We start from the raw sequence: 13,182 nt of genomic DNA on the forward strand, positions 1-13,182 counted from the left end.
CGATTTTTTTTTTTTTTCTTTTTTTGCCTCCTAGCGACTGGCAACAAGGCAGGCAGCTCCAAGTCGGAGCCCGAAAGTGGCCTCATCTGATATTGGAGTGAGACTCCGGCCGTAGGCTGGGGTTCTTTCCATATAGAGGAGACGGATTCAGAGGGGCTACAGGTAATTCGTACTCACCTTAGCAGAAAGAGAAGTCCCTTTCTCCCTCCCGGGAGGAATCTTCACTCCCCTTCCCTCCATCCCCCCATCTCTTCCCATCTCCGTGACAACCGTTACTTCTCTTCCTTCACGCCACCAGCTATCATTCGGCTTCCTTTACTTCCCCAAGAAACTTCAGTGGGGTCCGACCTTCAAGACAGGGGGTAGAGATGGGGGTGATGCGCTTGGGATTATTGGATGGGACTGAGAAACTGGAGTTTACCCTCTCTGCAGGTAAACAAGGGGACTCCAGAGACAGAACTCTTTTTAGAACCTCTACAGCCCCCTAGCTCCCTCCCCCCAGCCCCGACACCCCAACAGCCTTGGGGGAAAGTGACCATAAGGAGAGAGCTGCCTCTTAAGACAAATACTGTTGTGCCCGTGTGCGTGCATCTTACAGCTTTGGGGAGCTGGTCCCCTCAGTTGGCTGTCGTTTCCCTCCACGATTCCCTCGATGCTCAGCCAGCCTGCCAGCAGTTCCTAAACAAGAGCTGCAGCAGAATGATTTAACTGCTTGACTTGGGCCAAGAAGCCAAGGAAAATTTGAATGGGGGTAAAGGTTTCATGTAAAACTGGTGTCTTGGGTAAGGAAGAGGAACCACTACTGGTTTGGAATCAGCTCATATCCGGTGATACGAGCTATGTAATTATGTCTCCTTTTACCTAGACCAAAATTGTAGAAAACCAGACCTACGATGAGCGTCTAGAGATTAACGACTCTGAAGAGGTTGCAAGTATTCATCCTCCAACCCCCAGACCCAAAGGTAAGAGAGGACGGGAGAGGAAGGAAATAGCTCTCAGAACAAAAGAGCAGGATGGATTCATGAATGTCTCCAAGAAGTTCCTGTTTTACTGTAATAGCAAATGTTGGCTTTCAGAGTCCAGTTTGGCGAACAATTGGCCATCATTTCCAACTAGTTAAGGGAGGAGAAAACCCAGCCCCCCAGACGCAGGGTCTTCCTCCAACCTGACCAGTGTTCCCTATCTCTGGTGGCTTGGTGCTGCGGCTCTGCTCACAGTCGGCCAGGGATTCACGTTTGTTTGTTTGCTTTAACTTCTCAAAACTGTTTTTGCACAGTTTTGAAGATGCTTCAGTAACCTGCCCTTAACTTGTGATCCCAGTCAAAATCTCAGTGGAACGTGTTAACAGGACTTGACCCCCTCATTTAGTCAACATACATGTTTTGAATGCCTACTGTGTGTCAGCCTTCTGCCTGGCACTAGGTATACAGTATTAAAAGAGATACTGACCCTGCCATTCGATGCTCGTAATCACGGGAGACAGATGACAAATGGATAAACATAATGACAAATGTGGTGAGTGCACTGTTGGAGGCAAAGAGTGTGATGTTACAGAGGATAATGATGAGGAGTGGGATCTTCTTTTGATAGGGGGGTCAGGGAAGACCTGACGGGGCGGTGACATTTGAGACTGAAAGATGAGAAAAATCCAGATATTGAGGAGAAGTGGGGCAGGAAAAGGAAGAAGCAAGTGAAACGTGAAAAGGAGTTTGGGTTCATTTGAGGCCTTGAAGGAGACCAGCGTATGGTAGGAAGGAGTGGTTTCCAAGGCAGGCAGGCAGGAGGTAAGTAGGGAGCCAAGGCTCCTGTTGCAATGGCGAGCTGAGGCGATAGTGACCCGGATGTGGTGAGGAAGGGGAGCGTAGAGAGGAGAGGAAAATACAAGATACTTGCTGATGGATTGGGTTTGGCTCTTGAGTTAGGAATCAAGGATGACCTCTGGGGTGGCGGTAAATATACCTAACATAAAATTTGCCATTTTAATCATTTTTGAGTGTACGATTCGGTGGCATTGAGTGCATTCATATTGTTGTGTAACTATCTCTACTGTCTATTTCTAGAGCTCCTTCATCATCCCGAACAGAAACTACTCGTTAAACAATAACTCGCCATTCCCCTCTCCCTGGCAGCCCCCGGTAACCTCTGTTCCACTTGGTCTCTATGACTTCACTTATTCTGGGCTCCACAAAAGTGGAATCATACAATAGTTGTCCTTTTGTGTCTGGCTTATTTCACTTAGCATCGTGTTTTCGAGGTTCATTGATGCTATAGCACGTGTGAGTTTCCTTCCTTTTTATGGCTGAATAATATCCCATTGTAGGTATAACCGCATTTTGTTTATCCACTCATCTATTGATGAACACTTGGGTTTTTTCCCTCTTTTGGCTATTGTGACTCTGCTGCTGTGAACACGGGTGTCCCAAGTATCTTTTTGAGTCCCTGCTTTCAATCTTTTGGGGATATATATATACCTAGACAAGGTTTTTGACTTGAGCATGCTTATAATCTTGCCGGCTGTTGACGTTACAATTTGTTTTCAGTTTGGGCAAGGTAGCAGGCTGAAAAATGGTGTTTAATTGGCATTAATTTGATTTACATTTTTTAAAATATTTATTTATTTTTGAGAGAGAGAGAGAGAGAGAGAGAGAGAGAACACGAGCAGGGGAAGGGCAGAGAGAGGGAGACACAGAATCCGAAGCAGGCTCCAGGCTCAGAGCTGTCAGCACAGAGCCCGATGCAGGGCTCAAACTCACCAACAGTGAGATCGTGACCTGAGCCACCCAGGTGCCCCTGGCTCAATTTGATTTAGAAATCATTGAACATGGTTTCCATGCCAGTTACTATCTTATATCTGGTTATACTTTTAATTGTTCAGAATATTGTTATTGCTTTTCTGGACCCTGATTCAGTTCATATTTGTGACTATTACTTGCCAGGAGCTGGGTCAATTCCTTTCACCTGAGTTTTGTCATTTGATCCTTGTAACGGTCTTGAGTGATGGATGTCACTGCCTTCCTTCAGATGTGGGAATACTGAGACTCAGGCTAAGAGTTTCAAGCCATAGAGTTGCTCTTCACTCCCGGCCTTCCCAGTGTGTAAACTAAGGGCAGATTGTATATAATTTATGTAACGGCAGATAATCCACTAGTATAATGTCTAACCTAATGCCTTATGCACACTAATGCTTAGTATATATATATCCTGAATTGAGTTGACAAAGCCATGACTAGAATTCAGACTTCTGTCCTTTAGCCATAAAGCAGAGCATAACATACTATAAACCAAAAATATTTGTCTTTAAAGATCATATTACTAACCTAAAAGGAAAACTTTTCTTCTAAGGACTTCTTGGTTCTGCCCAGCTTCCTGACAAGACTATGGCTGACAACAGCAGTGATGAGTATGAAGAGGAAAATAACAAGGTATAGTATGACCCACAGTTTCTTGTGGACTTGGGAGTTGTCAGTAGTTAGTCTGGGTGACAGTAGGTCAATAGTAAACATGCCTTTTTTTTTTTTTTTTTTAAGTTTTACTTATTTTTGAGAGAGGGAGAGAGCACACAGGAGTTGGTGGGAGGGGCAGAGAGAGGGAGACACAGAATCAGAAGCAGGCCCCAGGCTCTGAGCTGTCAGTGCAGAGCCTGACGCGGGGCTCAAACTCATGAACTGTGAGATCATGGCCTAAGCCAAAATCAAGAGTCAGGATGCTTAACCGACTGAGCCACTCAGGCGCCCTAGCAGTAAACATTTCTTGACTACTCACCTCCAGGGGTTGGGTTGGATACCTTTGAGCTCATGTAGGAAAATCAGGAGCAAAGAGCCTTAAGATTTTGACTCCTTCAGAGTGCTTGGGTGGCTCAGTCATTAAGCATCTGACTTCAGCTCAGGTCATGATCTCATGGTTCGTGAGTTTCAGCCCTGCTTCAGGTAAAAACACAAGCCCCGCTTAGGGTGAGCCCCGCTTAGGGTGAGCCCCGCTTCTCTCTCTGTCTGCCCCTTGTGGGATTTTCTCTCTCTGCCCCTTGCTCACTTGCACCCTGTCTCTCTCTCTCTCTCAAAAAAAGAAAAAATTGTTTCCTTCTGGAGTCAAGCCTACTATTACAGCTGACTTTTTGGTGAGGAATATATATATTTCATATATTTCATATAATATAGGCGTTGTTTTTGCAAACTTTATGGACAATAAGAATCAACTAGAGTACTTACCTTTAACAATACAGATGTCCAGTCCCCACCCAGAACTACTGAATCAGGATCTTGAAGGTAAAAGCCTGAGAATTTATATTTTTAGCAAGCACTCCCAAGTAATTCTTATGATAAAGCAAGTTTGGAATTATTGGTCTAGGCATCTGTTCGTTGTCAACATTTGTGATACTGCCAATATTTTGTGAAAAAGACTTTAATTTTGAAGTTTTAAGACCCAGATGTCACTTTGTTGTTGGTTCTGTGAACCTGGAGGATTGCTCTGTTTCCGAAAGAAAGATGGCAAGATGCCTCCAGCTCTAGGCAGGACCCTACAGGTGCACACATGCTCTCCTACACAGCCATTGTGTTCAGCCTTAGCACGTGATCCAATGGTTAGTTACCTTTTGATTATCCTTCAAGAACAGGAGCTTTGAAACAAGTGAAGAAGGATATTTGAAGTAATGCAAAAAGCTATAGTAATATAGACTGATTGTAGAAAATGTAGCTTTTTATACAAGGTCACATTTTAAAGTAGTCCTGCTTTGGGGCACCTGGCTGGCTCAGTTGGAGGAGCACGCAACTCCTGACCTCGGGGTTGTGAGTTCGAGCCTCAGGTTGAGTGTAGAGATTACTAAAAAATATAATAAATAAATTATTAAGAAAAATAAAGTCGTTCCACTTGGTGATTAGTGTGCTGTTTTAACATCTTACCCACAAAGTAATTTTTTAGGCATCTGTCTGTGGCATAGGAAGCCCTCTGCCTTTAGATCAGAGATTTTGCAAAACATAGCTTTGAAGAAGCAGACAAAAGAAAAGTGAGCAGTTTTCCTAATTTGGCCTCCTAGTTTTACATGTTCACCCTAAATTTTTCTAGTCATCATGCTGTGACCAACATTCAGGACTCAATTTATCTTTTTAATTTAGTGTGCACCTAGAATCAGAGAGGTTATTTTTAATAACCTTTAAATTGGCCATCAGTATTCTTAAAAAGCTGCCTTTGCCAAACTACTTCCCGTGTGATGAGGGATTGCTTTGGCAGATTTTGAGTTAAGAAGAAGCACTAGGGGCGCCTGGGTGGCTCAGATGGTTAAGCGGCCGACTTTGGCTCAGGTCATGATCTCGCGGTCCGGGAGTTCGAGCCCCGCGTCGGGCTCTGTGCTGACAGCTCAGAGCCTGGAGCCTGTTTCAGATTCTGTGTCTCCCTCTCTCTGACCCTCCCCCATTCATGCTCTGTCTCAAAAATAAATAAACGTTAAAAAAAAAAAAAAAAAGAGCACTATAGGAGACCCTTATCTATTGTATACCAATAAAGCACAGTCATTGAATAAATTCTGCAACTGGGTGCCATTTGTCACACACATATTACAGTTAGTTAAAATATATTTTTATCTATATATAATAATTCTGTGTTATGCATACAGGAACCTGTGACCAAAAGCATTTTTGATGTTATGTAATATGTCACAGTTTTCTATGCCAGTAGTTGCTTGACTGTAAGAGAAACGTTAAATAATTTTTAAAACTGGAACCAAACATTTGTTAACCTTGGTATAAGCCATATGGCATATGGAAACCAAGCTTTCGAAACCTACTTTTACGGGCATCTAGGTGGCTCAGTCAGTTGAGCATCAGACTCTTGATACTGGCTCAGGTCATGATCTCACGGTCGTGGGACTGAGCCCCGTGTCGCGCTCCCTCACCCTCTCCCTCTCTCACAAAAGAAATAAACATTTTTTCAAAAAACCTACTTTTATTTTTTTAATTAATTAATTATTGCTATTTTTTTTTAAGTAAGCTGTATGCCCCATGAGGGGGTTAAACTCACAACCCTGAATCAAGAGTCTCATGTTCTACCAACTGAATCAGCCAGGTGCCCCTCAAAACCTACTATTTATTTTATTTTTATTTTTATTTTTTTTAACATTTATTTATTTTTGAGACAGAGAGAGACAGAGCATGAACGGGGGAGGGTCAGAGAGAGGGAGACACAGAATCTGAAACAGGCTCCAGGCTCTGAGCTGTCAGCACAGAGCCCGACGCAGGGCTTGAACCCACGGACAGTGAGATCGTGACCTGAGCCGAAGTCGGACGCTTAACCGACTGAGCCACCCAGGCGCCCCAACCTACTATTCATTTTTAAAAAATATTGAGAGAGAGAGAGAGAGAGAGAGAGAGAGAGAGAGAGAGAGAATGAATGCCAAGCAGGCTCCATGCTCAGCACACACAGCCCAACACAGGGCTTGATCTCACAACTATGAGATCATGACCTGAGCCAAAATCAAGTGTCGAACGCTTAACCAACTGAGTCACCCAGGTGCCCCCAAACCTACTTTTAAGGGGGACCAGTCAGTCATCCTTTGGGTCCTAAGTGAGGGCATGTCACAGGCTCCAGGCCACAGAGGCAAAGACATGGACCCTGTCCCAAATGCCCCTGCAAGTCCCAAAACTGGACTCCTCATACCCTTGAGAGTGTGGGATGATACTTAGAGAACCAGAAGCTCGGAAAGGTAGGTTGTAATGCCAAGGACAGAAGAGTCTCTTGTCTTGAGTTATAACATGTAGTCATTGCATTTGACTTCGGGGGGGGGGGGGGAAGGGACGGGGACTATGGGCAGGTCCAATACCCACCGAAGAGAAGTGTGACTGAATGGAAGTGAAAAACCCATAGTCTCTGGAACTGCTGATTGGAATTCGGGGACGGAGCTGATTCTTTTGATAGTCATTAGCAGCTTACTCTGGGCAGTCTTGCAAATTAAACACTAGATTTCCTCCCCGTGAGCTTTGTGAGTATTAAGATTCCCCTAAAATTTGTCTTCCAACTTCATCTGCCCTCATTTCCTTCCAAAATAACTAATCAGAGTTGCCTTCCTCTCCTTCAAGAGTCTCTAACTTTTAGAGTTGGAGCTGACTGGGGGTCTCCTAAGTAAAAGGTAAAATAGATATCTACTGGATAAAATCTATACCCAGGCCTCAAGGAGAAAAATCGAATGTGGTTATAGAAAGTGAGGCCCCAGGGTGCAGCCAAGCAGGAAAAGACGACAGTCCTTGGGGCCTTTCTGGGGAGAGCCACCCTCTCTTTCTGGTCATTCGGTGCCGGGCGGGAGGGTATGTGTGGGAGCACTAGGAGGGAATGGGGCATAGGCACACTAACCTTCTCTTTATGTAGCTCTTTCTGTGCCCACCCTGCCCTACCTCAGGAGAAGAAGAAGCCCTCGCAGCTGACACCTCAACGGGGCTTCAGTGAAAATGATGATGATGACGACGACGACTCCTCTGAGACGGATACTGATGAAGATGATGATGATGAAGAGCACGGGGCCCCTCTGGAAGGGTGAGGAAAGCCCTGCCTCGCTGAGGACACTCAAGCCAGGGAGGAAGACACATCAGTTAGGAGTGAAATTCTGGCATCTCCCTTTGATCCTGCGTAGGATTTTCAGGTGTCTCAGAAGCCAGCATAATGCGTTTTCCTTCTCTTCCGGCCACACTGCCTCATTGAGTCCCATCACATCACTTGCATTATCTGAAATATTTGCAGGTTCGGTGGTTTCATGAGGATTTGCTGAGTGAATATAAAAGGTGGTCCCTGCCTTCAAGGAGCTCTAATGTTGGGAACGAGGAAATAACATTTATATACATACACAAGCAATTCTGTTCAGCAAGGAAAACATACAGGCACAGGAGAGTTTCTAGTCTAGGCTCAGATCTTTGTTGGATGGATAGAGAATAAGTGCTTGGGAGCCCTACACTGAAGCACGTGTTCCTGGCTGGTGTTTCAGTAAAAACATCTCTTGGGGCGCCTGGGTAGCTCATTTGGTTTGAGCATCGGACTCTTGATTTTAGCTCAGGTCATGATCCCAGCATTGTGGGATCAAGCCCCGCCCACGTAGGACTCCACACTGAGTATAGAGCCTGCTTGGAATTCTCTGTATCCCTCCCTCTGCCTCTCTCTCTCTCACTCTCTCTCTCAAAAAAACCAAAAAACAAGAACAAAAGAAAAACCTCACCCTGTTCCAGTCCTCGGGATAGATTATTCATGACCCACCCCTATAGGTTTTAATCAAAGTGGATTCTAAGGCCCATCCATTTCATATACCATTACTGGTTAAAGTAATGATGGTGTAGCCAATCAGTGGAATTCTGTCTGGCCATTAAAAAGTATAAGGCAGCACTCTGTGCACCATAAAGAACAATCTCCAAGAGACAGTGTTAAGTTTTAAAAAGGTATAGAAGAGTGTTTACGCTGTGCTACTAGGGTATAAAATGAATATTACGTAGACTATTTCTAGGAAACCCTAGAAACTAATCCTAGTGATTACTTTGGGGAGGGGAACATGGTGGCAAGGGACAAGGGTGGAAGTGAGCCATAACTTTTCACTTTGTACATTTTATGCCTTTCCTTTTATATCATCTGTATGTATCACTTACTAAATCAAGCAGTTTAATAAAAAGTTACCTGTGGACTATCCACCCACAGGTAGACACTAAGCAAATGAGGCAAAAGTTTAATCCCAGACTGACTTTTCATGTTTCCCAGCTTACTTCATGATCATATCCTGCTTTCATAAATTACAGAATCTGGGGAAATGGAAACTTCAAGTCAATAATATATTTAGTTTTGGGCACCTGGGTGGCTCAGTCGGCTGAGCACCCAAGTCTTGATTTTGGCTCAGGTCGTGATCTCGTGGTTCGTGAGATGGGGCCCCGCATCAGCACGTGCTGTCAGCATGGAGCCTGCTTGGGGTTCTCTCTCTCCTTCTCAAAGTAAATAAGTGAACATTAAAACAATAATGATATATTTCTGTTTTTTGCTAAGCTACCCTCCTCAGACCTTTGTTAATAACTTTCTAAGTCACCTATGTACTTTGCCAATATTTATTACATTTTACTTAATTATAATTAATGTGTTCTACTGGTTTTTGTTTTTGTTTTTTTTTACTGTATACATTTCCTATATTCTGTATTTAATAACTATACAATATTTGGGGGCACCTGGCTGGCTCAGTCAGTAGAGCATGCAACTCAATCTCTGGGTTGTGAGTTCAGGCCCCGCATTGGGTGTAGAGCTTACTTAAAAATAATAATAACTACTAAACATTCAAATTGACATGCCTAACCATCTCCCAAGTATTGGGTATTTTGTTTCCAATTTTTTACCTGTATAAATAACACTGTTAAGGGGCACCTGGGTGGCTCAGTCGGTTAAGTGTCTGCCTTCGGCTTGAGTCATGATCTCATGGTTTGTGAACTCGAGCCCCACATTGGGCTCTGTACTGAAAGTGCAGAGCCTGCTTCGGATCCTCTGTCCCCCTCTCACAGCCCCTCTCGTGCTCACTCTCTCTTTCTTTCTCTCAAAAACAAACATTGAAAAAATTCTTAAATAAACACTGTTAAAAACATTTTTTTTTTTTTTTTTAATTAAGTAGGCTCCAGGCCCAGCGTGGAATCCAAGGCTGGGCTTGAACTCATATTGAGATCAAGACCTGAGCTGAGATCAGGGGTCAGAAGATTAACTGACTGAGCCACCCAGGTGCCCACTGTTAAAAGCATCTTTGTAAAAATTCTTGTTTTTCTTGGGACAGATTATTTTCATGTCAGAAATTGAAATCTCATGTTGTCAGTTATACTTGAATTTTAAAAAATTGCAATCTCCTACCATATTTTCTCTCCATCCCTTTCATTCAAAAAAGGGAAACAAGATGTATGCTTCATTCTAAAATGTTTAGCAATTGTTTTCCATTTTCTGCGACTCTTTTCTTCTTCACTGGCAGAGATAACCAAGCTAATTATGATCCATTCTAAAGTTGCCTTGTGAACCACCCAGGAAGGGCAATTGTGGGCAGGGCAGAAACAAGGTTCAGAGTCAGGGAGTCTGTGGTCAGTGAGGAGGGGGCTGAACCAGGGCTCAGCCACGTCTGCTCTTCTCTGGCCACCTCGAACCATATTTTCCTTTTCACAGGGCCTATGATCCTACAGATTATGAACATTTACCAGTTTCGGCTGAGATTAAGGAACTCTTCCAATATATCAGCAGGTGAGCACCAGGCCCTTCCCCCATGACCTCCCCACCCGTTTCCTACCTCCAGTCTGAAATGGGGCCATTCTCCTTAGATTTTTTAACCTGAACAGTAGAGTTCGTTTCTCTGACTTTCTCCACCTAACCTTGGCAATGTCTCCTAGGTACACCCCTCAGATGATCGACCTGGACCACAAACTGAAACCTTTCATTCCTGATTTTATCCCCGCTGTTGGGGATATTGACGCATTCCTAAAGGTACAGTCGAAACATCCTAAAAATGAGTCCTTAGGTGTTTCTTCTGACCCCTCTCTTACTCTTAACAATTCCACTAATTTCCTTGGCTAGCACTGGCTACCTTCATATACATTCTTCATTTCATTGGCGTTCTTAATCTTGCTCTCCAAATTCTATTCATTGTATTAGGTAATAACTTCATTCTACCATTATATGTTAAAAACTTGTCATTTATTTGCCTAATTATCAGCTTTATATTTAAGACACTATAGATCATGCGTTTTGTAGTAGATCGTATTTTAGTACAGCATGGTATGCAAGCATGCTTTTTAATACTAGTAATAATGATGAACCGGAAGAGTTCTTCCTCTTCAGCTGATTGGAAGCAACAGATATGGCCTTATTATGTATGCCCAACCCCATTTTTTCCTCTTTCTTCCTTTCTCTTAACCAGGTCCCACGTCCTGATGGAAAGCCAGACAACCTTGGCCTGTTAGTATTGGATGAGCCTTCTACAAAGCAGTCAGACCCTACAGTGCTCTCTCTCTGGTTGACTGAGAATTCCAAACAGCACAACGTCACAGTAAGATACTAGTCCAGTCCAGGCCCCAGCTGGAGATGGCCAGAGGCCCCGCTGGTATCTGTGCAGTTGACTTACTGTCAAAAGGGGTAGCTATGGTTTCAGGCCAGCCCTAGTTTTAAAAAGTTTTATTGCGATATAATTTACTTACCATGAAACTCGCCCTTTCAGATCGTACAGGTCAGTGAGTTTATTCACAGAGATGTATAAATATCACTGCTATCTCATTTAAAAACACACCTTTGGGGTGCCTGGGTGGCTCAGTCAGTTAAGTGTCTGACTTCGGCTCAAGTCATGATGTTGCGATTCGTGAGTTGAAGCCCCACATCAGGCTCTGTGTTGATGGCTTAGAGTCTGGAGGCTGCTTCAGATTCTTTGTCTCCCATTTTCTCTCTCTGTCCCTCTCCTGCTTGTGCTCTCTCTCTCAAAGATAAACAAACTTAAAAAAACAAAAAAAAAAAACAAAACACAAAGTAGCTGAACCATTTTACTATTCCACCAGTATGGAATGAGAATTCCAGTTGCTCCACATCCTCACTCACACTTGTGATTGTCTGTCTTTTTAATTCTAGCCATCCTAGGGGCACCTGGATGGTTCAGTTTCTTAGGCATCCAACTCTGGCTCAGGTCATAGTCTCACAGTTAATGGGTTTGAGTCCTGCATCCAGCTCCATGCTGACAGTGTGGGGCCTGCTTGGGATTCTCTCTCCCTCTATCTGCCCCTCCCCCACATGCACGCTCACTCTAAATAAACACACAAACAAACAAACTTAAAAAAAGGAATTGTAGCCATCCTAGTGGTATGAAATGCCATCTCAGTGTGGTCAGTCTTGTCCTATTCACCCACCCCCTTCCCATGGCTCCAGAAAATTTTATCAGGTTTTCCTCTAATCTTCACTTGGCTGCTGTTAGGCTACCTTATTCATCAGCTGTCTGCTATTTAAGAAACAACAGCGTATGATGAGCCATCCTGTTAAAATAAGAGAGCTATTTAATGTCATCAGCCAGGGTTTCCCCTTATTTTTCTAGCAACATATGAAAGTAAAGAGCCTAGAAGATGCAGAGAAGAATCCCAAAGCCATTGACACATGGATTGAGAGCATCTCAGAATTACACCGTTCTAAGCCCCCTGCGACTGTGCACTATACCAGGTAAGAAATACACACTCTTCACCAGCGGAACCCCTGGTGACCTTCCCCACTTGCGGATCCATTGCTTCTGAGAAGAGGGCCCACAGGCTGAGGACATACCAGATCAACCTGAGGTTCTGTGGATCCGGCCAGCCTGAAATCCTCATGTGGCTGCCTGACCACCTTCCTTCATCCTAGAATCTCATGACCCAGAGGTTGCTGATGTTACCCGTTACCTGTCCTCGTTTCCTGTTCATAATTTACCTCTGTGTTTGTAGGCCCATGCCTGATATTGACACGCTAATGCAGGAATGGTCCCCAGAGTTTGAAGAGCTTTTGGGCAAGGTAAGTGGAGGGAGCAGGGGCCACGAAAGTGTAGCATTTACTCAAGTGCCCAGTGTTTGCTCTCTTCCTGTATTTTTTTTTCTTGAAATATACATATATATATATATATATATGTATATACATATATATATACACACACACATACACACACACACACACACACACATATGTTTTAGAGAGCGAGCATGAGAGTGCAAGTGGGGGAGGGGCAGAGGGAGAAGGAGAGAGAGAATCTCAAGCAGGCTCCATGCCCAGTGCAGAACCTGACATGGGGCTTGATCTCATAACTGTGAGATTATGACCTGAGCCAAAATCAAGAGTTGGATGCTTAACCAACTGAGCCACCCAGGTGCCCCTAAAGATTTTTTTCTAAGTAATCTCTACACCTAATGTGAGGTTTAAAATTACAGCCACTTAGGGGTGCCTTGGGTGGCTCAATTGATTAAGCATCCGACTTTGACTCAGGTCATGCTCTCATGGTTCCTGGGTTCCAGCTCCACGTTGGGCGGCTCTGTGCTGACAGCTCAGCCTGGAGCCTGCTTCAGATTTTGTGTCTCCTTCTCTCTCTCTGCCCCTCCCCTGCTCACATCTGTCTCTCTCTTTCACTCTTTCAAAAATAAACATTAAAAAACATTTTTTTTTCAAACTTACAACCCCAAGATCAAAAGTTGCACGCTTTACCAACTGAGCTAC

The 13,182-nt window shown here is 43.9% G+C and overlaps 1 protein-coding gene across 2 annotated transcripts in view; it reads left to right on the forward strand.

The window, feature by feature from the left end:
- Positions 1-13,182, forward strand: part of IFT46 (intraflagellar transport 46) — a 16,572-nt gene continuing 3,390 nt past the window's right edge. Inside the window, exons 1-9 of one of the 2 annotated variants that reach the window (XM_015062169.3) lie at positions 1-162; positions 866-962; positions 3,363-3,422; positions 7,382-7,515; positions 10,141-10,215; positions 10,362-10,455; positions 10,889-11,017; positions 12,044-12,165; positions 12,423-12,489. In XM_015062169.3, coding sequence (XP_014917655.1) covers positions 3,378-3,422; positions 7,382-7,515; positions 10,141-10,215; positions 10,362-10,455; positions 10,889-11,017; positions 12,044-12,165; positions 12,423-12,489 — 666 coding nt within the window. In that variant the 5' untranslated portion in view covers positions 1-162; positions 866-962; positions 3,363-3,377. Of the gene's footprint in view, positions 163-865; positions 963-3,342; positions 3,423-7,381; positions 7,516-10,140; positions 10,216-10,361; positions 10,456-10,888; positions 11,018-12,043; positions 12,166-12,422; positions 12,490-13,182 lie in introns of both variants that reach the window. The other variant, XM_015062163.3, reaches the window with a different exon arrangement.

This window comes from Acinonyx jubatus, chromosome D1 (assembly GCF_027475565.1).
Source record: "Acinonyx jubatus isolate Ajub_Pintada_27869175 chromosome D1, VMU_Ajub_asm_v1.0, whole genome shotgun sequence".
NCBI lineage: Eukaryota > Metazoa > Chordata > Mammalia > Carnivora > Felidae > Acinonyx > Acinonyx jubatus.